This window comes from Myotis davidii, unplaced genomic scaffold (genome assembly GCF_000327345.1).
Source record: "Myotis davidii unplaced genomic scaffold, ASM32734v1 scaffold125, whole genome shotgun sequence".
Classification (NCBI taxonomy): domain Eukaryota; kingdom Metazoa; phylum Chordata; class Mammalia; order Chiroptera; family Vespertilionidae; genus Myotis; species Myotis davidii.
In genome coordinates, this window is record NW_006299390.1 from 7,652,745 (window position 1) to 7,674,774 (window position 22,030).

The window sequence follows — 22,030 nt, forward strand, 5'->3', positions numbered from 1 at the left end:
GCAGCTGGCAGCCGGGCCCCCAGTGGGAAAGGAAGGCCTGTGAGGATTGGACCGAGCTCCAAGCCCACATCGCTGCAGAGCCAGGCCCATGAGTGGCTTCCTGGAGTCCATGGCTTCTCGTGTCCACGGCCAGTGACCAGCTGCCAGGGGCCTTCAGGAAACTTTACAGCACTGGCCCTGGGCGGACGGATGGGGGCAAGGCGCCCTCTTGCTGACCATCAACATGGGCTGCACGTTAGACTCGAGTGGAGAGCTTTAAAAACCCAGACGCTCGGACCGACCCCCAACAAGCACGTCAACATCTCTGAGGAAGTCCTGCGCCTGTTTGAAAACTCCCAGGGACTCCAGGATGCAGTCCGGGCTGAGACCCACAAATAATGCACCCCCTGGGCGGACACCCCCGCTTTGATCTTAGCATGGTGTTTGGGGGGCACTCCCCATTCCTGTCTTTGTGCACCTCCCGTCTAGAACCTTGGTGGGGTGGGGTGCACAGACTGCACAACTGGAAATGGTACTGGCACCTCTCCAGCCCAGCTCCCCGTCCACAGCAGCCCCGGGCAAGCCCGTGTCCTCCCTGTCTCCCCTCTCCCTCTCCGGGTCTGGCCTGGTCTGGCCTTGCTGTAGGGCGTCGGCAACCACTGAACCAAATCTTCTTTCTTACATGCAGAGTGGGGAAGCTCGCCGAGTCTCCCAGCCAAGAACCAAGCCTGGTGCCACGAGTTCCCATCCACCCCCAGCCCCACTACCTCAGCACCTCTGGTCTGGGCTCCGCTCAGAGCATCACCCTAAGAGGTTAGATCTGGGGGCCCCCAGAGCAGAGCACTGGACGTGAGCATCACTAGAAGGTGCCAGGCCTCTCCCCGTGGTCTCTGCCAAGTTCCCACAGTCCCCCCCATACAGGGGCGGGTGTGGGCCGGCTGCCTGCTGGGAGCAGCGCTGAACTTTGTCCCGCTCCCCGCTCAGCACCCCTGCCCATCACAGCGTCCTGCGTGGAGGGCACCACTCCTCTACCTTGCCCTTCCTCACTTCGCGTTCTCTTTACTAAGGCACATCCTATGAGAGCCCTCCCAGCGGGTTTGCCTCTGCAGCTGATGCCTTTGGGGGGAGGAGGGCAAGGGGATCTGCTCCAGAGGCTGGGCCTCGGCTGTGCAGCGAAGTGGGAGAAAGTCTGGCACAGGGGCGAGGGCGGGGGGCGGAGGCTCTCAGGAGACCATGGCGCCATGCCATCCCATGCCCACCCCCTCACCCCCAGTCCGGTCTGGGAGACTGGCAGAGCACCGGTCTGGATTACGGGCCCTGTGTGCCAGCAGGCGGCACCCTGTCTGCTCCCCAGCGAGCCCACCTCCACTGCTGAGAAGTCAGAGGGCAGGGTCTTACCTCCCCGTTCAGAAAGCAGTAGAGAACAGCCACCACGAAGCCCTGGGGAGAGAGAGCAAGGACACCTGAGCGTGCCCGCCAGGACCTCCACGCAGGGTGCGCGGGAGGGGGCAGGAGCGACCAGGGAGCAGAATAACACGGTCACTCGGATGGGGCCACCTGCCGCCCGGGAAGCTGGGATGAGAAAGTTCTGCTCCACCAAGACGGCCACAGCCATGGAGCCACCTGGCTGAGGAGGGAGCCCCTCCCATGGACACACCTGGCTTCTGAGCTCACACCTTGGCCAAGTCCTTCCCTTTCCCAAAGGCCAGCTCGATGGATCCCTCTTCCTCCACGAGGCCTCCCCTGAATACCCCAGAATGTCCTCTGGGCTCCCTGGGCAGCCTGCAGGCCCCCCAAGGGCAGACCCAGCATGACAGCCCGGCCCTGTGTTATATGCACCCCTCCCTAGGCCACACGCTCTGCGCACACACCCAATGCACATGCTCTGCGCACACCCAGTGCACATGCTCTGCGCACACACACCCAGTGCACATGCTCTGCGCACACACATCCAGTGCACACGCTCTGCGCACACACCCAATGCACACGCTCTGCGCACACACACCCAGTGCACACGCTCTGCGCACGCACCCAGTGCTCACACTCTGTGCACGCACCCAGTGCACACGCTCTGCGCACACACCCAGACACTGTGAGCGCATGCTTGTGCACAGCAGGGTCCGGTGCCCTGCTGTGCTCTTTACAGAATTCTCTGCCTTCAGATTTCTTGTGCTGAGACAGGACCCAGCCTCTGCCTCCCAAGCTAAGGCTTGGTCTTTCTAGGGGCAGTTTCATCAGCATAAGAATTAGGATGGGGGAGGGAGACACTCAAGGCCATTACACAGAGGACCTTTCAGACCCTCCAAGTCAAATACATGTTTAAACACGCGGGTTCAGGACAGATTCTCTGCTGCAACCTGGGGACACTCGGGGAGCCAGCCCAGCCTGCACGGCCCGCCCGTGCGCCCATCTGCTCAGCTGCTCACGCTGCATTGTCACTCCACCCCCCCACCCCCCGCCCCGTCGCTCACTTGTTTACAACCCACCTTCTTACTCCTTCACAGATGGAGTCCCTAGTGTGTGTGTGTGTGTCTCTCTCCCCCCTCCCCCCTGCCCCCCGTGGGTCATTTATTTATATGCCCACGTGCTCTCCCACCAGTTCTGCTCGCCTGGCGCTCTGTGGCCAGGTCCTGTCCTAGGGCCCTGACTTGGGCAACACAGAGCCCCGGCGCTCACGGGGTGCCGGGTCCACAGACTGGAGTCAGGACGGGGACACAGAGGTCTCTGGAAGCCACGCTGTCGGCACCTGGAGCGCGGATGAGGGATGGGGAGCCACTGTCTTAGAGCTCCTGAGAGGCCGGGCTCAGGGCACCCGGCCACAGTGACAGGAGACACCGGGTCTCACAGAAGCCAGAGTGCAGCAGCAGCAGGGCTCTCCCAGCCCCGGCTAGTCTAGTGCTCTCATGGCAGAGATGGAATCCTGGAGGCCCAGTTCAGGTTAAAGAAGCTTCTAGAACCACCAGCAGGTTAGGGCCAGGGCCCTGGATCCCTGTGAGCTACCCCCCGACTGCACGTACCTGGAAGGAGCCCAGGCCCAGCTCGAACACCAGCCTCTCCCTCTTGCTGACATACTCGGGGGAGAAGGCGAAGATCGTGTAGTGGATCCCAAACAGCGGGATAAGCAGCAGGGTGGACCGCGCCAGCCGCCTGTCGGGAGAGAGGAGGACGTCCGCTCTGGGGGCCACCAGCGCTTGGGCCGGAGCCGTGGAGGGCAGAGAACCCCAGTCCCAGCCCTTTATTCTCCCCAGAGCCCTGTCCATGGACCCTCCTTCAGGGTTCTCCCCATGTACACAGGCCTAGGAGGGGGGGTGGCCGACGGAGCCCGCACCCCAGAGCTCTCTGGGAGGCTCTGGGGGTGGGGGGACAGCCCCCGTCTGCAGGGCTCCTGTCCCTGTAGGCCACATCCTGCAGACCCACTAAACGTGCACATGTGTGTGTGTGATTTACAGACACCCCTCATGGGGAAAGCGAAGGCAGGGCAAATACGAGGGCGGGATGTGGAAGGCCTGAGTGACGACGTGATGGGCCCTCGGCAAAGCCCACAGTCTCCTGCTGCAAAGGGAGCTCCTGGGCCTGAAAGAGACTGGGGCTAGTCATGGAGAGTGACAGGGAGGTGCTGAGGACAGGGAGGGAGGTGGGTGGGGGAGTGGCCACAGGAGAGACTTGGGCGGAAGGACCTACTGACTGTGGGCATGAACAATTCCCATTCAAGCAGGAGAAGCCTGCCACCCGGGAGAGAAAGCTGTCTGCGTGGGGGTAGAGACCTCTTGCCCAGAAGCCAGCAATTCTGGGTTCCTCTGCCTGCCCCTGGCTCCTGGCCCGGTGAGAGGGGCTCTGTTCTGAGGGGTGGGGAACAGAAACTACGTGAGACATCAAGGGTGTGCACAGTGGTGCCCTTCTAGGCTCGGCTCTGTGAAAAGGGGGCTCCCAGAGGGTCTCCAAGCACGGGACCCCATCTCCATCCACCCCAGCATATTGGCTGAGTCAGGAGGCGAGTGGGAGGCTGGGTCCATGCGGGGGGCAGCTGGGCGTGGGAGCTGCCATGGGATTTGGGGCAGTGACAGCGTGCATCCCTTCCTCTTCCCCATCCCAGCTTTTCTGGGGCAGAATGTTCTATGGAGTCTGGGCTCTGGATCTCAGAAGCAAATCCCTGGAGCCAGAATAAGGCCCTTGGTTTCCCAGTGGGAAGGAAGGAGGGAAGGGAAGAAAGAGACGGAGGGAAGGAGAAAAGGAGAACCTGGGGAGATGAAGCCCCTCGAGGGCTGGGCGCCCACCCCTCTCCCCCTGCGGGCAGCCCATTCTGCAAGACCTGGCATCCTCAGACCTGGGCTGGTGCCAGCAGGATCTGAGCAGGCACCCATCTGGGCCCAGGCACGGTGCTGCAGGGTCTATCCCTCCATCGTCTGCTCTCCCTCTCAGGCTGCGGCTCCTGAAGGCAGCTGGTACCTCACTATCCCCACTAGCCTCGGGGCAGCACGTGCCGGCACAGCGCCCACCCCCAGGGCCTGTCCATGGAGGAACAGATGGCCGCACAGCCGGTCTGAAAGCCTTAGTCCTTACACTGACGGTGACCTGGGCACTCAGTCCGCTGCTGGCACCCGGAGCCTGGCACCGAAGACAGCAGGGAGTTTTAGCTAAAGAATGAAAATTTAAACCCAGCTGGTGTGTCTCCGTGGTTGAGCATCAACCTATGAACCAGGAAGTCACGGTTTGATTCCCAGTCAGGGCACATGCCCGGGTTGTAGGCTCAATCCTGAGTGGGGGGCATGCAGGAGGCAGCCGGTCACTAATTCTCTCTCATCATTGATGTTTCTATCTCTCTCTCCCTCTCCCTTCGTCTCTGAAATCAATAAAAAGATACTTAACACAAAAAATGAATTAAAATTTAAAAAGAAGAGGCAAGTGGCCTGGAAATGCAGACATGTGTTCATCTTGGGGGCCCCTCAGTGACGCTCCCTAAAGGGGCTACTTTGCAAGAGCAGCTTAATTGGGGGGCTCAGGAGGGAAGATGCCCTGGGATGTGCCTGTGGTCCCTGCCTTCCTCCCTCCAGCTCTTCTCCCACAAATGGGCCTGTTCCCAGGGACTTCTCCCTGCAGTTTGAAAAGCGCCCTGGACACCACAGGGCCACCCTCTCCAGCCTTAGTGGTGGCGGTGGATGGCCAGGGGTCAGTGTGTGAGACACAGTGACCTTTCGGGCATGGGCTAAGGCCCTGCCCAGCCCCTGGCCAGTGTGGCGACTAGTATCAGGTGCCCGCTGCACAGCCAGGGATAGCATCTTCCCTCTGGCAGCCCTAAGGCTGCCCGGAATCAGCAGGGAGTCTGCTGGGGACCCAGCACATCCCAGGGACCCTCTGGCAGATGGGGAAGTGGAGGCAGGTGGGGAGATCTCTGGGCCCAGAGTTCTGGGGCTTCTGCCCTTCAGAGCTGGCCAGAGGCCTTGGAATGGGGACATATGGTGGGTGTGAGCCTCGCGACGCCCCTCTGAGGACAGTCACAGAATCACCATCTGATCTAATTAACCCAGAGACAGTGACACGGGCCCTTGGCGTCTGTCCCCTGCCCCTAAGGGGCATCCATGGCAGAAAAATACCCAAAACAGCTTCCCACAGTCACTGATGCTCATCCCACTTAAAAGGATGTCCAACGAGGTGGCTGCTCCGGCCAGAGACACCCTGGGGCCAGGTGACAGGACTCCCTGGGTTCAAGTCCTCACCCTTCCAATTATGTGACCTGGAGTGGGTCACTTCATTTCTCTATGCCTCAGTTTTCACATCTGTAAAATGGGGATAAACAAGTACCTCATAAGGTTGTGGTGGGAACTCAGAGAGTGAACACAGACCGGGCACGTGAGTGTAAGTGAGGTCCCTTACTGCAGTGAGAGTCCCTGTCCCGGGTGGGGGAACCAACCCTATGAACTCGAGCTCTAAGACTAGCAGAAATCATTTAGCAGTTCCAAAGACTCGGCCAAGAGAAGTAAGACATTTGGGAAAGACCACACATCAAGGCAGCAGCCAAGCCCCAGCGGCTCCATCCCCACGGCCTCCTTTCCCGGGCCACACCCCCGCCCCCAAGAGTGCAGAGAACTCACAAGACACACAGAGGTCAACATGCAACAGCCAGGGGGGCTCGGGGCTGGGGGCACTGTGCTCTGCTCTCCCCATCCAGTGGCAGGACGCGGGCTCCAGGCGGTGGCGGCATGCGCCCCCCCTCCCCTCCAGGACACGGGCCACAGCCACGCACACTTACAGAGTAATGGTGGACAGTTCTGACATCTTGCAAGAGTGCTGCTGAGCCCGCTCTGGCCTGCAGTAGCATTTCTGCACGCAGCTGCTGGTGCGACAAGATCAGCACTGGTGTCAGCCGGGGCACCGGGCCATGGAGAAACTGAGGTGGGACTTAGAGCCACAGAGTCCACGGGGAGGGAGGGGTGGGCAGAGGAGCCGAGGGTGTGGAGACAGAACCGGGCAGTGACATGGAGAATGAGGAAGCCGAGGGCCAAGACAGGGTCAGCTCAGGACAGGGAAACACACACCCATACATGTACACGTCTGTGCATGGACATGCACACACACATGAGCACTCACACTGGGACCACCGACGTGGGGGTGAGGCTCGAAGAGAACACGTGTTCAGAAGGTGGGGCCTCGGTTGGGTCTCTGAGCCAGAAGCTGTCGCCATGGGCAGCTCTGGGCTCAGGGCGCGGCCTTGTCCGAGGTCACCCAGAGAGCTGAGCAACTGGAAACACCATGGAACTTGAGGTGCCCAGCCCTGGTGGACTGAGCCTGGACCCAGGCAAGCTGTGGGCTCATTACGGAGCCCGACTCAATGGCCACTGTCTCCCCTCTACACCTCTCTTCTTCCACCCAAACCTCCCTGAGCCCCCAGGCACTTCGGGGTGGGCATATGGGGGCACAGAGGTGGCCTGGACAGAACAGACTTAGTCCAGACCCGACCTATCCATGGTGACAGCCACTACCCATCTGTGGCTGAGTTTAAATTAAATCAAATTAAAAAGCCACCTCCTCGCAGGCCCTCGCCACACGGCAAGGACTCGACAGCCACATGTACGAGTGGGTGCCACGGGGTTAGCACAGATCGCGGGCATCCGCCTCTGAGAGTCCCAGCGCACGGCACTGGTCAGGCTCAACCTCCTGAGAGAAGTCTGATGGGCAGGGGTTGAGGCTGAGGGGGCGTCTTTGGGGCACTGTCCCTCTGCCTGCAGAAACAAGTCATCTGCAGGGGCATCTGCGTGTGGGCCCGGGGTCCAGTCTAGCTGGACATGCCAGTGGGCGAGGCCGAGCCTCCCTCTGCAGAGGCTCACGTGGAACGCCCATCTCTTCCAGCCCTTCTCTGCCCTGTGGGTGCTGGGGGTGGCACACTCCCGGACACTTCTCTTCCTTCTCGGACAAACATGTACGTGGGGGATTAAGACTGCAATAGACGCGCCCGCTTCACACACCCTCCTCAGGCACCACGTGGCCAGAGCCCCGGGAACCTGCCCGTGGCTGACGCTCTGCGGGGCCTGATACAGTAAGAGAAATGCAGGAAGGGCTCACAGCTTCGTCATTTGTGAGTCCAGCTCTCTGAGAGCAAGTCTGCGGGTCCTTGGCCTGGGGGAGATGTCATTCTACTGAGGCAAACCTGCGAATCACACATTCCTAAGATGGAGCCAACCGAGGTCCCCCAGCGTCCGTGCCCCAGTGTTGTGGGGGAGGGGTCTCACTTAATCAACAGCATCTCTCAATTCCCACCGTGCTGTGAGGTGGGTGGAACAGCCCATTTTATAGATGAGGATGTGGGACACGATGCTCGGCTATCCAGAGTGGGGTCCCCAAACCAGCAGCAGCCCCCCCAGAGCTCCTTAGAAGCAGAATCTCAGGTGCCACCCAGATCTCGGCTCTGAACAGGCACTTTCACACGATTCCCCGGTGGCCCAAGTCAAGTCCTGCATTGGAGACGGTTCCTCCTGTGTCCTCAATGAACATTAGAGGTCTGCTTCGTATGCACACAGAAACAGATGGGCGCATGTGCGCTGCTGTTCCTCTCATCACATACACACGTAAGTGTAATTGTAAAAGGTTGGTCGGGCTTTCAGGAATGGAAGCCATCCTACTCTTCACGTGTATTTGCTGCCTCCCCCAGGTTGAAAGGGTGGCGACTCTCCCCTAAGGTCAGTGGCCTGGCCCCTCAACCTTGGCCTACGTGTGGCACAGAAACCGGGGTCCTGGAGCGGAGAGCCCAAACCTCGGATGAGCCTCCGACACAGCCGCACGCAGAATTCTAAAGCCTCAGCTGCTCCCCTTTGAGGTCTCTCCTCCTGGCGCTCCCACACGTTCCCCCTTCCTGAGCTGGAGGCCGGAACTCAGCCCCTGGGAGACGTTCGCCTCTGATGGGGAGTGGGGTCCAGGGAGCAATGGGGGGACCTGGCACCGGGGAGGGCTCTCAGAAGGATCTAGGGACAAAGGGAAGGGCTGTTCAACACGAGAGCGCGGCAGGAAGCCAGAGACAGGCGTGAGAAAGACTCAGATTCCCTGCCAGCCACAGCAGCAAGTGCAGGAGGGAAAAGGAATTTAACCACGAGGGAGAGAGAAGCCCAGGCCAACGGACGCACTCAGTTCTGATTTGGATCCGAGGGAAGATAAGAAACTCAGACAAGGGTGCTGGGTGGGGCTGCTTGGTGACCAGCGCCAGCCAGTCTCCGAGGGAGACCCCGTGGCAGGAGGGCAGAGAGCCCGGCTCCCGGCCCAGTCCTGCCAGGCTTTGCTGTCCGTCCACAGGAAGGTCAAAGCCATTTCCAGGTCTGGGCTCTCCCATCTACAACCAGGGATGCAGCACCTGGTTCCTTGGGCCCTGCTTTGGTCTCAGGCCAGACTCCACGATGCTTCAGTACCTTTTGAGGGCGGGACCACCGGGCTGCTGGCCTAGGCAACACCTGACCGGATGCAGCCGAGACGCCTGCAGGGAGACCTCCGTGGGCAGCCCCGTCTGTGCACCTTCATCTTAGTGACCAGTGTGGCACTGGATATGCCCAGCCCGCAGGATGTCGTGGTCTGAACTAGAGGCTCCCCCCTGATGCTAAGATGCTGGGAACCCCCAGAACCCAACCCAGTCCCCAGGGGGGCATTCCACCCCACACTGGTACCACTACCAGAAGCCCCGCTGTGACCTTGGGTGGGGCCATTTTCCTTCTCTGGGCCTGTTTTTCTCTCTGCAAAGTGGGGGCAACCACTCCCTGCTGTCAATCCCTAACAGGCGTTGGGGTGCTCCGAGACAGGGGAGCGGGTGCTTTAGTCGTGGAAGATGGAGCCCATGAGAACCGGGCGCCGTGCGGGGTGCCTGCGTCCCCGACTGGAATCGTCCTGCCTGTACTCCGCCCAGCTCATACAGAGGTGAATGTCATCCTCCTGACCCTGGGTACATGACGGCCCTGCTGAGCCACCCAGGACATCACCGTGTCTGTTCTCTGCTCCTTCCTTTACCTGGGGACCGTGGAGACCCTCTGTGGGGTCCCTGAGGGGGACGCAGATGGGGTTTCCCTCCCCCACACCAGACCCAAGAGGCAGCTCCCGATGCCCATCGTGCCGTGGGAAGCCCCACCGGGGATAAAGCCCTCCTTCAGGGCCTGGCCTGAGCCGCTCAGCGCAATCCTGTCTGCCCTGCAGCCTCCCCCTCCCGCTTCAGAGCCCCTGCTTCTCACAGAGGTAAACGCTGGTCCCAGGGAAAGGCAGGCGAACCCTGACCCCGGGCGGGCGGGCTGAGCCCTAACCCCTGCCCAAGACCAGGGTGAGCCTAAGCACAAGCCGAGCCCCGACCCAGGCCCGCACTCCACGCCCAAGTCCTGACCCTGGATGCTCATTGTATGAGGAGCACCAGGGAGAGAGTGTGGGGGGCTCAGTGCCCCCCCACCCCCGGCCCCCAGGTCCATGAGAGGCTGGGCTGAGAGCGCCGTCTTGGTCTACGGAGGACACACCCTTATCAGCTGAGCCGCTGGCACCAACCTACAGGAAAGGGGGTGAATGCTGGTCTGAGGGCACAGGCAGGGGGTCCTCTCGGGCTTTCTTGGGGACTCCCAGGCTTATATTTGTTCTGGAAACAGAGGAAAAACCAAAAAGCTGTAGGTAGGTCTGAAGGGCTTCTCAGCCCAACACATACTTGGTGGCCCAAGGGGACAGGGACACTACCCTCAAACCCTCTCCCACGGGCCCTGCTCCTTCCAATCCCCCACCGTCTCCCTGCCCACAGCAGGCCCCATGCAGCTCAATGCCCTCCGGTGGGCAGCTTCACACAAGGCTGGAACCCCGGGGCCTCTTCTTCCAGGAAGCCTTGTTGATATACTTGCTTACCACCCTCCTCTGCCTGGGACGTCCCTGAGGCCAGGAATAGGGGTACAGTGGAGCCTGGGGTGCAGGGCCTGCCTGCCTGCAGCGCAGCTATGCCTTCACGCTTTCCCACTGGACTCCCTGCCCTTCACCGATAAGCAGCTCCCTCGGCTGCGACGCGGGGGTTACATGCGCATGCAGACATTTCTGCGCCCATCTCGCCAGACCCTCTGAGGCACCGTCCCCTTCATGACCCCTCACTCCCGCAGCAGGGCCTCCTTGACTCAGACCCTCGCTGAATTGAATAGGATCAAGCTGGCCCTTGGTCCTGCGTGGGTCTTACCCCCCCCACACGCACCCCACACACACACCCGTGTGCAGACCACATCCATCCAAGGGTTTAACCTTTAGGGCTGAAGATGAGCCCATGCTTCGCTTTCTCTATAAAAAGGACTTGCTGAGATTGTGAGGAGACTTTTTACACGAGAGAAGCAAGCCCTTAGCGGGTTCTTTAAACATATATGCTCACATGTACACTTCACAGATGGTGTGGTGTTTTTTTTTTTACAGATTAAAAGGTTTTTTGTTTGCTTGTTTGTTTGTTTGTTTGTTTAATATATTTTTATTGAATTCAGTTGAGCAAGTCTATTGGTACCATTTGCTCACTCCGTTGTCTGTCACATTTTGGTAATTCCTGCAATATTTCAACTTTGTCGTTATCATTGCATTGGTTGTGGTGACCTGTGGTCAGTGACCTTTGATGTGACCATGGTAGTTGTTTCGGAGCCCACACGCCAGGCCCTCAGAAGACAAACAATCGACAGATGTTGAGTGTTCTGACTGCTCCAGCGACTGCCCGTTCCCCAGTCTTTCTCCCTCTCCTCGGGCCCCTGTTCTCTGAGACACAGCAACATGGACGTGTCCTTACTCAGGCTGTGGCTGGGCCTGTGTGTCTCTGCACAGGCAGTGTGAGAGGGCGCGGGGAGAAGCCCAGAGAAGGGGTCCCGGGACCTCAGAAGAAGAGACGGATTCTACCAGGCCCCGGGGCCGGGCGGCCAAAGCTGCCAGAGCCCAAAGGAGCGATGAGGCTGACTCGGCTACACATTGGCATCAGGGATCTGAGATTAGTTCGGTGGGAGCCAATCCACCCTCGAGCAGGAAACTGGGACCAGACACAAGGACACAGATCCTGACACCAGACAGGGAAGGGGGAGGAGAGCAGCAGGGCCGCGCTGGCCAGACCGGGGGACAGGCAGGAATGTCCTCTCTAGGACATTTAGTTCGTTGCAGAGGACAGGCCTGGGAGACTGAATGACATGATGGGTGAATAATTTTTTTACTTCATGACATACACGTATAAGCAGAGGTTGGTAGGAACTTGCAAAAGTATGAAAAAAAAGGAAAAAACAGTAAATGAATAACAAAACAGGAGGGGGTCCTTCCCAATGTAATGGAATCATCCTCTATGCAGACAAACAAAGCTCACCCCACCAGGCCCTGCGCTGGTCCCGATCCCAGGGGACGGGCTCCACAAGGGGTGGTGCCTGGGCTGCACAGACAGACAAGGGAAGCCCCGAGGAGTCTGAGGGAAGGACCTAGGATGGCTCTCTGAGCAGTCTCTGCCTCTCTCTCTCTCTCTCTCTCTCTCTCTCTCTCTCTCTTTCTCTTCAGGAGAATGGTTGGGTCGAGGAGCCCTCTGCTGGGGTCTGCCTGCCGCCCCACTTGTCCACTGGGCAGCTATTAAAATTCTGGGGTCTCTGGTGAAGGCAGGACAAAGCCCCCCACACATGCAATGAGAATACCTCAGCTCCTTCTAACCTGCTCTCCTCTTAAAAAGACAAGGAAGCAACACCTGTGGCTCATCCCCCACCCACGGACAGACCCCAGAGACTGCCCCCAGATTCTCTGTGCCCATCTGGCCCCTCCGGCCACCCATAGGGGACTGGCCTTCGCCCAGCATCAGAAGTGTCTCCACTCCCCACACACCTAGCTGGTCATGGTCATGCTTCTGATCACGAGGCAAGAAGAGTCAGGTAGAAGGTATTCAGTCTGACTCAGGGTGGGTCGAGGGCTGGGACAGGCTGGGACGGGGTGGGACAGGGTGGGCCACAGCAAGCAGGGATACGCTGCTGGGGACACGACTGCAGGAACATTTGTAGGAACAAACCACAAGGCAGTGGAGGTGAATGAAGAAAACCCTACCCTCAATGCTAAGAGGTGGCCTGTGAACCCCATCAGTCCAAAATGTATCAGATGCTCCTTTGCTCAGGGAAGAGGGAGTTCCAGGGGGAGGACCAGACCCCAAAGTACAGCTCCTCTCTGAGGAGAAGAAAAAGACTCCCTCTTCCCATTACCCAGCAGCGAGAACGTCCACATGACCTGCTGGTGGGGCTGAAGCAACTTGCACACAAGGGCCGGGACAGGACCAGCAGGCAGCCAATGGTGCTCATGACCTTCCCAGAGAACCGAGATCCCCAAAGGATCCGACTTCTGAGCAACCAAGACCCTAACTACCCTCGGGAACCTGGCAATTTCCGTCTTGATTTCCTAGGGTGACATGTCATCGGCCAGTCTCCTCCAATCTCCTTTCCCTTCCATGTCATCGCCATGTGATTAGGAGCTGCTGGCTTGGCTGAGGAGAGATGGGCAACTAGATTCCAAAGGCACGTTAATCAGAAAGGAATCTTGCAAAAGCCCATGCTAGGCTACCCTGTCCCCCAAACCCAGGCCTGTCCTCCGGTGGCCTGCGTCAGGGCCCCCTCAGCGGCGGAGGGGACGATGGCGTTCACTCGGTGGAACTTACAAGTAGATGCTGGACTCGTTGCCTCCCATGTCCGGAGACTGAAGTTTCTGCACGAGGATGAAGATGATGCCCACGAAGAGCCCGAAGTTCACCTGAGGAGCAAAGGAAAAGCCGATGAAATGATGCTGGGCAGAGCCTGTCCACACCCCTGCCCTGCATACGCCACTATCCCTCCAACAGGGGCCCCCAGCCCCATCCAGCCAAGATCCCAGCTAGACTCAGAATTCGGAACGGCATTCATTCGGTTGAAATGACAGAAGAGGCAGACACAGAAGAATTCCACAGGAGTACCGAGAAATGGGAAATATATCATTAGTGAGCCAGGAAAGTGAGCAATTTCTGGCAGAGAGAAAGCAGACAGGGTCGAGGTGATGGAATCATTCCGATGCCAGACAGAAAGAGAAGAGGCTGCTGCAGAGGTGAGAGCTGGCCGCTGGGAAAGCCAAGGTCACAGTCACTGAATATGGGGGGCCAGAATGGACAACCACACCCTTTATCCATCCAAGGCCTGGGAATGGTGACAGGAGCATTTACTTGCAGGTACAGATCAGGGCAAAAACTCTCTAATCAAAGTGGGGAGCAATATGTATGGTGAGGAAGGAGCAAGGCAAGCAAATAAATAGAAACGAGGCACCACAAGAGGAATGCACGGCAACATCGGATGCAGCCAAAGCAGCACTCCGAGGAAAACAATAGCCCCACACTTACTAAAAAGTGATAAATGCTGAAGATAAAATAATTAAGCATTCAAATTGAAGGCTAGGGAAAAAGTACCACAAAGGTAACATATACAAGAAAATTAAGAAAGACCAAAATTGATTATTAAAAAAAAAAAGAAAACAGGGGAAAAAGGTAGACCGGGTCAATAAAAATACATTTCCATTTTAGGTGTTGTTTGTTTGTTTTCACAGAGCTGTTGGGATTATACAGCATGCCATGTGAGGGCAGGGTGCTGCTCACCAGGTACTCTACCGCTCTCATCGGCACCTGGAATTTAGCTCAGTAAACACTGCTAACTGCGTAAGTCCATTCAAAGAGGGAAAAAGTAATTAGAAAAACAACAAGACTAAAAGCTTCCCTATCTATCAATAGTAATCTACTAAAACATGTAATGAAAGAATAAATCCAGACTGGCTGGATTTATCTTGTAGGTAAATTACAAAGACAACTGAAAAAACTGTACAAAACGTCTCTATGAGAAAGACTGAATAAATGGAGATTCATGCATGTTCTTGGAGAGAAAGACTCAATATTTTAAGTCTTTATATCAGTTACAGTCATCCCTCCTTCCTCACCCTGAGCGGATGCTTAAGACCGTGGAGAATACCAAACCCTACTTACCCATGTTTTTTCCTATACAAACATATCTGTGATCAAGTTTAATTTACAAATTAGGCATAGCAAGAGATTAGCCATACCTAATAATAAAATAGACCAATTGCAACAATATACTGTAGTGAATGTGGTCTTTTTCTCCCTCAAAATATGATAATCAGTCTGATCACTGACCGAGATGGCTGCTTTGACTAACAGGTGTGTAGCCGATACATTGAGGATACACTGGACAAAGAGATGGTCCATGCTGGGGTAGGACAGCATGACCCAGCGGAAGATTTCTACATGCTACTCATAATAGTGTCCAAATTAAAATTTATGAATTGTGTATTTCTGGAATTTTTCTTTTAGAATTTTTTTTCCAGTCTGGCCAGTGTTGCTCAGCGGTTGAGTGTCAACCTATGAGCCAGGAGGTCACAGTTTGATTCCCAGTCAGGGCACATGCCTCGGTTGCAGGCTCGATCCCCAGTGTGCGACAGGCCGGAGGCAGCTGATCACTGATTCTCTCTCATTATTGATGTTTCTATCTCTCTCTCCCTCTCCCTTCCTCTCTGAAATCAATAAAAATATTTTTTTAAAAAAAAAAAATTGTTTCCATACCACGGTTGACTGTAGATAGCAAAAACTTAGGAAGCAAACCAGTGGATAACTGGGGGAAAGGTGGGACTGCATCTTCCAAATTAGTTTATAAATTCAGTTTAATTCCTATAAAAATTGCAATTGGACTATTTTCTTGCAACTTGCCAAAGGATTTGAAATCACTTGAAAAAGAAAATCTACAAGAAGATTTTGAAAGAAAAAAGAATAAAGAAGGGAAAATTAGCATACCAGATATGAAACCATGCTACAGTGTTATAGTAACTAGCCCAGTGGGGTACTGACCATGGAAGAAGCTAGTAGATTAGTAACATCAAACTGAAAATCTGGAACCAAATAAAATACAGTGAGTGTTTAAGATACAATGACATTTCAACATAATGGAGAAAGGATAATCTATTCAATAGAAATAATTGAGAGACTGGAACATCTATCCACTAGGGGGGAAAAAATAAAATTAGGTATCATTTCAGATCAAGGAAATAAAGTTTCAGCCGGACTAAAGCATGTAATAACCCAATCGACAAAAATGTGACAAAACAATTAAGAAGCATATCTTTCTGTCATAGGTCCGGAGAGTCCTCCGTAAGTAAGAAACAAGGCTCGGAATGTGGAAAGAGGAAGCCTGAGGGTTTGACTGCATAAGAGTTATGCCGTCTTGGAAACACACTTACAACACGTGTACCGAGTGTAGTGTTACTATCCTTCAAACAATAAGACAGACAACAACGGGGCTAGAAAAATAAGCATAAAAAAATAAATAAAAAGGTAATAACCAGAATAAAAACAAATTGTCAACAAATATCTGGGGAAATGCCCTGAGGCACTAGCAACATGGAAAAATGCATATTAAAGCATCGAGCAACCATTACCCCCTGCCCCAAAAGACTGTCCACAGTTATGCACAGAACCCTCTCTACTGGTATCATTTGCAATGAGGAAAAATGGGAGCATATAAATGGCCAACGCTCTCAGGATAGCTACAGCATGTGTACATCCCTGCTGCAGAATACAATGCAGCCATGAGAAGGGAGGAGGCTGGTTTAGGTTTCCTCTCCCGTCCAAGCCGCCACTGACACCTCTTCCCTGCTCCTTGTCCCAAGGGTACTCACCATTATGGAACCAACCACGGGGCCTTTGATCACCCACCACAGAGGAGTGCTGTCATTCATATCCCAGCAGCTGAGAGACAGAGAGAGAGAAGCGAGGTTATGCTCAGGGACAGGGCCCCTGCAGGACCATGTCTCTGGCCCTGGCTGGTGCTTCCCCTGCAGCTCCCTGAGGAGGGGCGGCTGGAAGGAGAGGTCTCAGGTGCCACAGGCCTTCCCTCAGCAGGGATTGCAGCCCCAGAGTCAGGGTCACACAGGGCTCCTGGGCAAGGGCCGTCTTCCCCTTCACACCTAGGCCCCTTGTGGGGCGAGTTTCCCCTGCACTCGTCCTCCTATCCCTGAAAGGAAGCGGATGCTCCGCTCTGGCCCAGGAGCAGAGCAGGGCTCTGAGCCATGCTCCTTCCCACTGCCTTCTGGCTGAGGGTGGCTGGGTGGACCCACCTGTGGGCGCCTCAGGGCGCAGTGGGTGCCCAGCCGGTATCGTCTGCCTGGGGCTGGTAAAGCAGGGTCAGACCCCCATGGAGAACCCACACAGAAAACCAGCCCGGCGCTCAGGCACGCACTCACCCTGTGTTGTCAAAGTAGAGCCTCAGCGCAGCCCATATGGACACACAGATGGTTGGGGACCCTGCAAGAGCAACAGAGGAGCCCCATGGTAACAGGAACGCCAACAGGCCGTGTCCCCCTCAGACCTGGGGCTCCCTGTGGCTATCATCCCCATTCAGACATGGGGTTCTGACCCACACGCACAGCTCCCTCTCAGACCTGGAGATTTGGGGACCCTAACTGTCCCTTATACCCAGAGGTCCATGTCTCCCCCAGACCATGGGCTAGCTCGCCTTACAGAGTATGTCCTCTCAGAGGTGGGCTTTCTGGGGGCAGGAAGAGCAGGCAAGAGTGCATGCAGCAGGTGTGTGGCATTGGGGCAAGGGGGGAGGGGACAGGGAAGTTCCTCCTCTGGTCTGACGCTCCCCCACGGGCACCCACCGAGGACATGCCTGGCCCCGAGGCCACAGCCAGACCTACCCCAGCCAACCATGGTGTACCAGTAGAAGTATCTCCTCTCGGGGAAGAAGGTCTCCACCAGCAGGGTGAAGAGGTACAGGCCCTCGATGAACAGCCAGAAGTAGTTGGACACGACGCAGTAGTGGAAGAAAACCATTATGGCCTTGCACTCCACCTGCCGAGGGGGCCGGAGAGGGAGGGTGATGTGAGCCCCCATCCCCTGCCCCGCCGAGCCCTGAGAACCAGCCCCGGGAGCAGGGAGAATTCCGAGGGCCCTTCAGCTCTGGCCTGCTCAGGTTCACACCCCATGGGTGAGAAACACTCAATATTCCTGGCTGCGAAAAGTTTAAAGTTGTCCATGATTCAGAGTCGAAGCTACCCATGGAGACAACACTGCCCATGTCAGCAAAGGACGGGGTGGGGGTGAGCATTGAGCCCCCTCCCCAGGCTCATTCTCCCCATGTTCCTGCCCCTTCCCAGGTCCCACAGGCTAGGTGAGTAGGCAGGTCCCTATGTGAGGCCCCTTTGTCAAATGAGGGCTTTAGAGATCACAGGGGTAGAGGAGGTACCCCGGGCCCCCCGAAATCTCACAGAGAACGCAGGCTCTAAGTGTGCTTCCAGGCCAAGGCCCTGTGTTCTAGGCAGATTTTGCCCTCCTGCCCCATCCAAACCCATCTTCTCTGCTGACCTGAGGTCTGAGGTCTGGGGAGGTGGTCTAGGAAGATGCCAGCCCACAGGCCTTGGGCTCCATCATGGGCGGGCGGTCACCAGCCCAGGCCAGCCCTCGGTGAGCCTGTGTGCATCCTAGCCAAGTGGGACCCGGCCTTCCCACCTGACCTCCAACTGCTCTGCCGAGTGCACGCAGGTGCCGAGGGCCACCCCATGGCCTCAGGCAGGGGACTCCCTGGCTACCGGTGGCCTGGTGATCTCTCCTGGGTTCCCCTATTGGCTGGGACTGTGTTAACCTGCGGGAAAGCCCCGGACCTCGGACGTCCCGGATGTCCCTGGCCGGGCACTCACGGTGGAGATGAAGCAGTGGTTGTTGTCCTGCTCCTCATACAGGATCCAGTCCTTGATGAAGACAGAGATGGCCCTCAGCATGAAGGACGCAAACAGGTTCATGTGGATGAAGTTGCGGGTGCAATGCAGCTTCCTGCCCAGCGAGGGAGAGGTCTTGAGGCAGGTGACCTCCAGCACAGCAGCAATGCACTTGGGGCTGCTATGGCCCCTGCCCTGACCACCCCGCCCTCCTGCTCTCTAAGTTGTAGGCCCCCATCACCCAGCCCATGACCCCTCTATGTAAACCAGGAAGGCACAAGCGAGGCAAGTAGGCCTCCTCCCTGGACAGGCCAGCTGCCCTCTCGGGTCAGGTTTCCCATCCCTTATCCTGGGAGTGGGGGAAGCCCCGCCCACCAGCTCCAGGGCTGATGTCCATGGGGCATCCATGGGGCGTGGCGAGGGCTCTGCACTGGAGTGGGCACGCTCACTGGGTCACTGCTGGAGATCTTACCGGAAGCGACACAAGATGACCATGGCCGTGGTGAGGGAGACGAGGGACGTGCTGTAGCCAACTGTGTACAGGGCCTTCACCGACATGTAGTAGTAATTCTGGGGCAGGGCACAAGAGGGTGGGGCTCCATGTGGGGTCTGCCGGCCACCAGCCCAGTCTCCCAGTCTCCCCCCTCTGGGCCTGCCCAGCCCCTCCTTCCTCCCTCCTCTTGCTGATCTCACCTCCTCCCTGCTCAGTGCCTCTACCTCTGAGACCTCCCCAAGCCCCTATCCCCCACTGAGTGGCTTCCTCCCCTCTGTAGTGTGTCTGCTCTCATCAGATGCTCCATAAATGCTTGTTGAGCACAGGAGCTCTGAACAATCCAGTCACCCCTTAGCCTGGACAAGGGTCCAGGAAGCCCCCGGCCGGGCCCAGCAATGACCCTCCTACTGCTGGGCCACAGGAAGGCTGGGTAGCACAGTAGCCGGGGAGGTGGGGGCACATGGTGAGCCCTGCAGGAGCTCAGGCAGCAAACCGGCTGCTTCTCGGTCCAGAATGAGTGAATGAGAGTCCTACCCTCTTGAGCACCCGGATACGGTGGGTGCTCATACATGCTGCCTGGGGACCTGAGATGCCTATCGTCCCACCAGGAGTCACAGCCTCTTCTGGGAATACCCTTCCACCCGCCTCCTCAACCCCACCCCCACTGCCTCTGGGCGCCGGGGGGCACACACTCACCTGGTCCCCAGACTCAGATTCATTATATTCATCAAACCCACAAGCATCTAAATAGTGAGGGAAGGTCTCAGACCAGCCGTCCTTCGTGCAGTTCCGGCTCACCACCCTCATGCCTGCGGCGGAAGGAGAACACAGGCACAGAGATGATCTAAGAGGCCCTGAAATTCTATTCAAAAGTCACTCCATACTTGGGGTTCCTGGGGAGCATGGCCACTCAGGTTCCTGAAATCCTCCACTGTCTGCCCGGAAATAGTGACTGTTGATGACCTCAGGCTGGGCCTTTACAAAGGGCATGGGGGTCGGGGGAGGTGCAAGCTGCTCTCTTAACAAGGGGAGAGGGGACTGGCCCAGCGGGAAGACAGGCCTCCACGGTGCCTGGGACTCTGAGTCCTGTGACCCAGGGCAGTCCACAGGCCCAGGGAGAGAATCGCTTCCGCTCATAACTCCAGGACAACTGCTCCTGCTCCAGCAAACCCAGCTCAGCTGCTACTGGCAGGCTCCTCCCAAGCCCCCGTGACCACCTCTTCAGAGAGTCCGGGTGTCCCTGGGACCGTGGTCTTGGCCACATTCCTCCCCTGCCTGGGCCTCATCGCCTCTCCACTTTGTCCACGTCAGGGTGGTGGGAAGAAAAAAGGGAAGTTGCTCCAAAATAACAATGTTTTAAAAAGTGTCCTGGAGGTATATGCTCTTTCCTTCCTCTTATTCTCCTTCTTTACGTTTCCTTTTAATAACACGGTGTGGGCCCAGGACAGCAGAAGCCTCTCTGTTCTGAAGTCTGCCATGAACTGGCCACCCATTGTTACACTGTCCTCCAGACGGTCAGCACCGCAGTGACAGCCCCGGTGACTGCACCGGCTCTCTCCCCCGAGTGATTCCACGGAGCACAGGACCTCGGGGGCCGGCTTCTCCAAGTGGGCGCCTCCCCAGACCAGCCCATCAGCATCACCTGGGAGACTGCCTGGACCTGCACCTTCTCAGGCCCCACCCAGGCCCACGGGATGAGTGACTCTGGGCGGGGGCCAGGAATCTGGATTTCCACCAGCCCCCTGGGGGGTCACAGCCACCGTGAAAGTGTGAGAAACACCATTCTACACAGGGGAGTTCCCAGCTGTCAGGGGCCACCTAATCCAGGAGGTTTTTATTTGGAGTCCACGATGGGGCTTCGAGAGATCTGTGTTCCCCTAACATTGTAGGCACGGCGTTCTGTCTGGGCACTTGAGGACCAATTTCCACGCAGAAGACCCACAGCTTCTCAGAGAGGGAAAAGGACCTGCCAGAGGCCACACAGCCACAGAGAGGCAGAGCCAGGCCTGCTAGAGGGGTCCCCCTGCTCGCACGTCAGCAGATGCCCCTCTTCTAGCCCCACCTCCCAACGTACCTGAGAGGTCCAAGGACTTAATGTCTTCAAAACCAAGCTCTCCTGCAAAACAGAGACATGGGCCTGAGTCAGAACACCCGGCCATCAGCTTGCCAGGGCTGCCCACTGCCGGCCCCCAACGAGGGAAGGCCAAGCTCCCCTGGTCTGGAGAACAAGGGGTGGGGTCTCAGCCAGGAGGCAGCCCAGCACTGCACCCACACCTTCCTGATACACTGCACATCCCATCGGCAATCCATTGGCTTTGTATTTCTACGTTCTAATGATGCTGATGACTCAGTTCTCCTCCCTGGACCACAGGAAGTGGAAATGGGACATTGTCAGGACGGTGAGAGGGCCTCCCCCAGAGTGGGAGAGGAAGGAAAAGGGATGGTTGGGCCTTTTCAAGGACAAGGCAAGGAACAGCCACACAAGATCTGGGCTTGGCCCCCCCTCCTCTTTGGTGCTCACCCCTCCAAACCGCTCTCATCAAAGGGAACCCAGAACTTCAAAGGCTTTATCCTCAGACCTTTTTCTCTTCCTCTCCCGACTCTTTCTTCCCACCTCCACCCATGCTGACGCCCCTACTAGCAATGAGTCTCCATTTCCCCTCTACTTCTCTAAATCCTGTTCCCAAAGTCCAGCTGACATGCCACCTCCTCCAGGAAGTGTCCCTGCACCTCTACATTGTTCTGCCCGCATGCAGCATCCTAAGGTCTTTTTTGTTCTGGAGCTTGCTGTACATTCCAACTCTGCAGCCACTGGGGATGTCAGTATCTGTGTGGGCTCACGCATACATTCAGGCCGGCACATATGCGTGTGGTGGGCTTGTTAACCCCTCCATGATTGAGTCTCATCCCCCCCCAAACAAGCCCATGAGCACCCTGAGGCCAAGGGCTGCATCTTCCATCTTCCTGTGTCTCCCCCGCCCCAACCCACCTCGAGGATGGCCAAGGGAGAAAGGAGGAGGGGGGAGAACCTGGCCCCTGATAAGCCTCTCATTCCAGCCCCACCCGTTCCCAGCAGTCAGAGCTGGGCTCCAGCTGGATGGACAGATGGATAGATTATCAAGCTGGGTGGACAGATGGACAGATGAGCAGCAGTCTGTCCTCTCCGGGGTTCCTCTTACCGATGGTTTCTGTCTCCCAGACTGAAACAGAGAAAGGGAGAGAACGCAGAGGTGAGCAAGGGCTGAAGTGGGGTCTGCTCTCACTGGGCCCCAATTCCTCCCCCTCCTCTTCCCCACCTCACCCCCAAACGCTGGAGGGAGGGTGTGCTGGAGACCAGAGCCATGAGGACTA

At 57.0% G+C, this 22,030-nt stretch overlaps 1 protein-coding gene across 6 annotated transcripts in view; it reads right to left on the reverse strand.

Moving 5' to 3' along the window:
• Positions 1-22,030, reverse strand: part of ADCYAP1R1 (adenylate cyclase activating polypeptide 1 (pituitary) receptor type I) — a 47,378-nt gene that overhangs the window by 558 nt on the left and 24,790 nt on the right. The window contains exons 5-17 of one of the 6 annotated variants that reach the window (XM_006774927.2): positions 21,859-21,879; positions 20,754-20,795; positions 19,376-19,488; positions 18,659-18,756; positions 18,169-18,301; positions 17,170-17,323; positions 16,711-16,771; positions 16,147-16,216; positions 13,103-13,194; positions 9,983-10,066; positions 6,227-6,307; positions 2,997-3,126; positions 1,378-1,419 (exon numbers count right to left, since the gene is read on the reverse strand). In XM_006774927.2, the coding sequence (XP_006774990.1) occupies positions 1,378-1,419; positions 2,997-3,126; positions 6,227-6,307; positions 9,983-10,066; positions 13,103-13,194; positions 16,147-16,216; positions 16,711-16,771; positions 17,170-17,323; positions 18,169-18,301; positions 18,659-18,756; positions 19,376-19,488; positions 20,754-20,795; positions 21,859-21,879 (1,121 nt within the window). Of the gene's footprint in view, positions 1-1,377; positions 1,420-2,996; positions 3,127-6,226; positions 6,311-9,982; positions 10,067-13,102; positions 13,195-16,146; positions 16,217-16,710; positions 16,772-17,169; positions 17,324-18,168; positions 18,302-18,658; positions 18,757-19,375; positions 19,489-20,753; positions 20,796-21,858; positions 21,880-22,030 lie in introns of all 6 variants that reach the window. The other 5 variants (XM_006774926.2, XM_006774930.2, XM_006774928.2 and 2 more) reach the window with 5 other exon arrangements.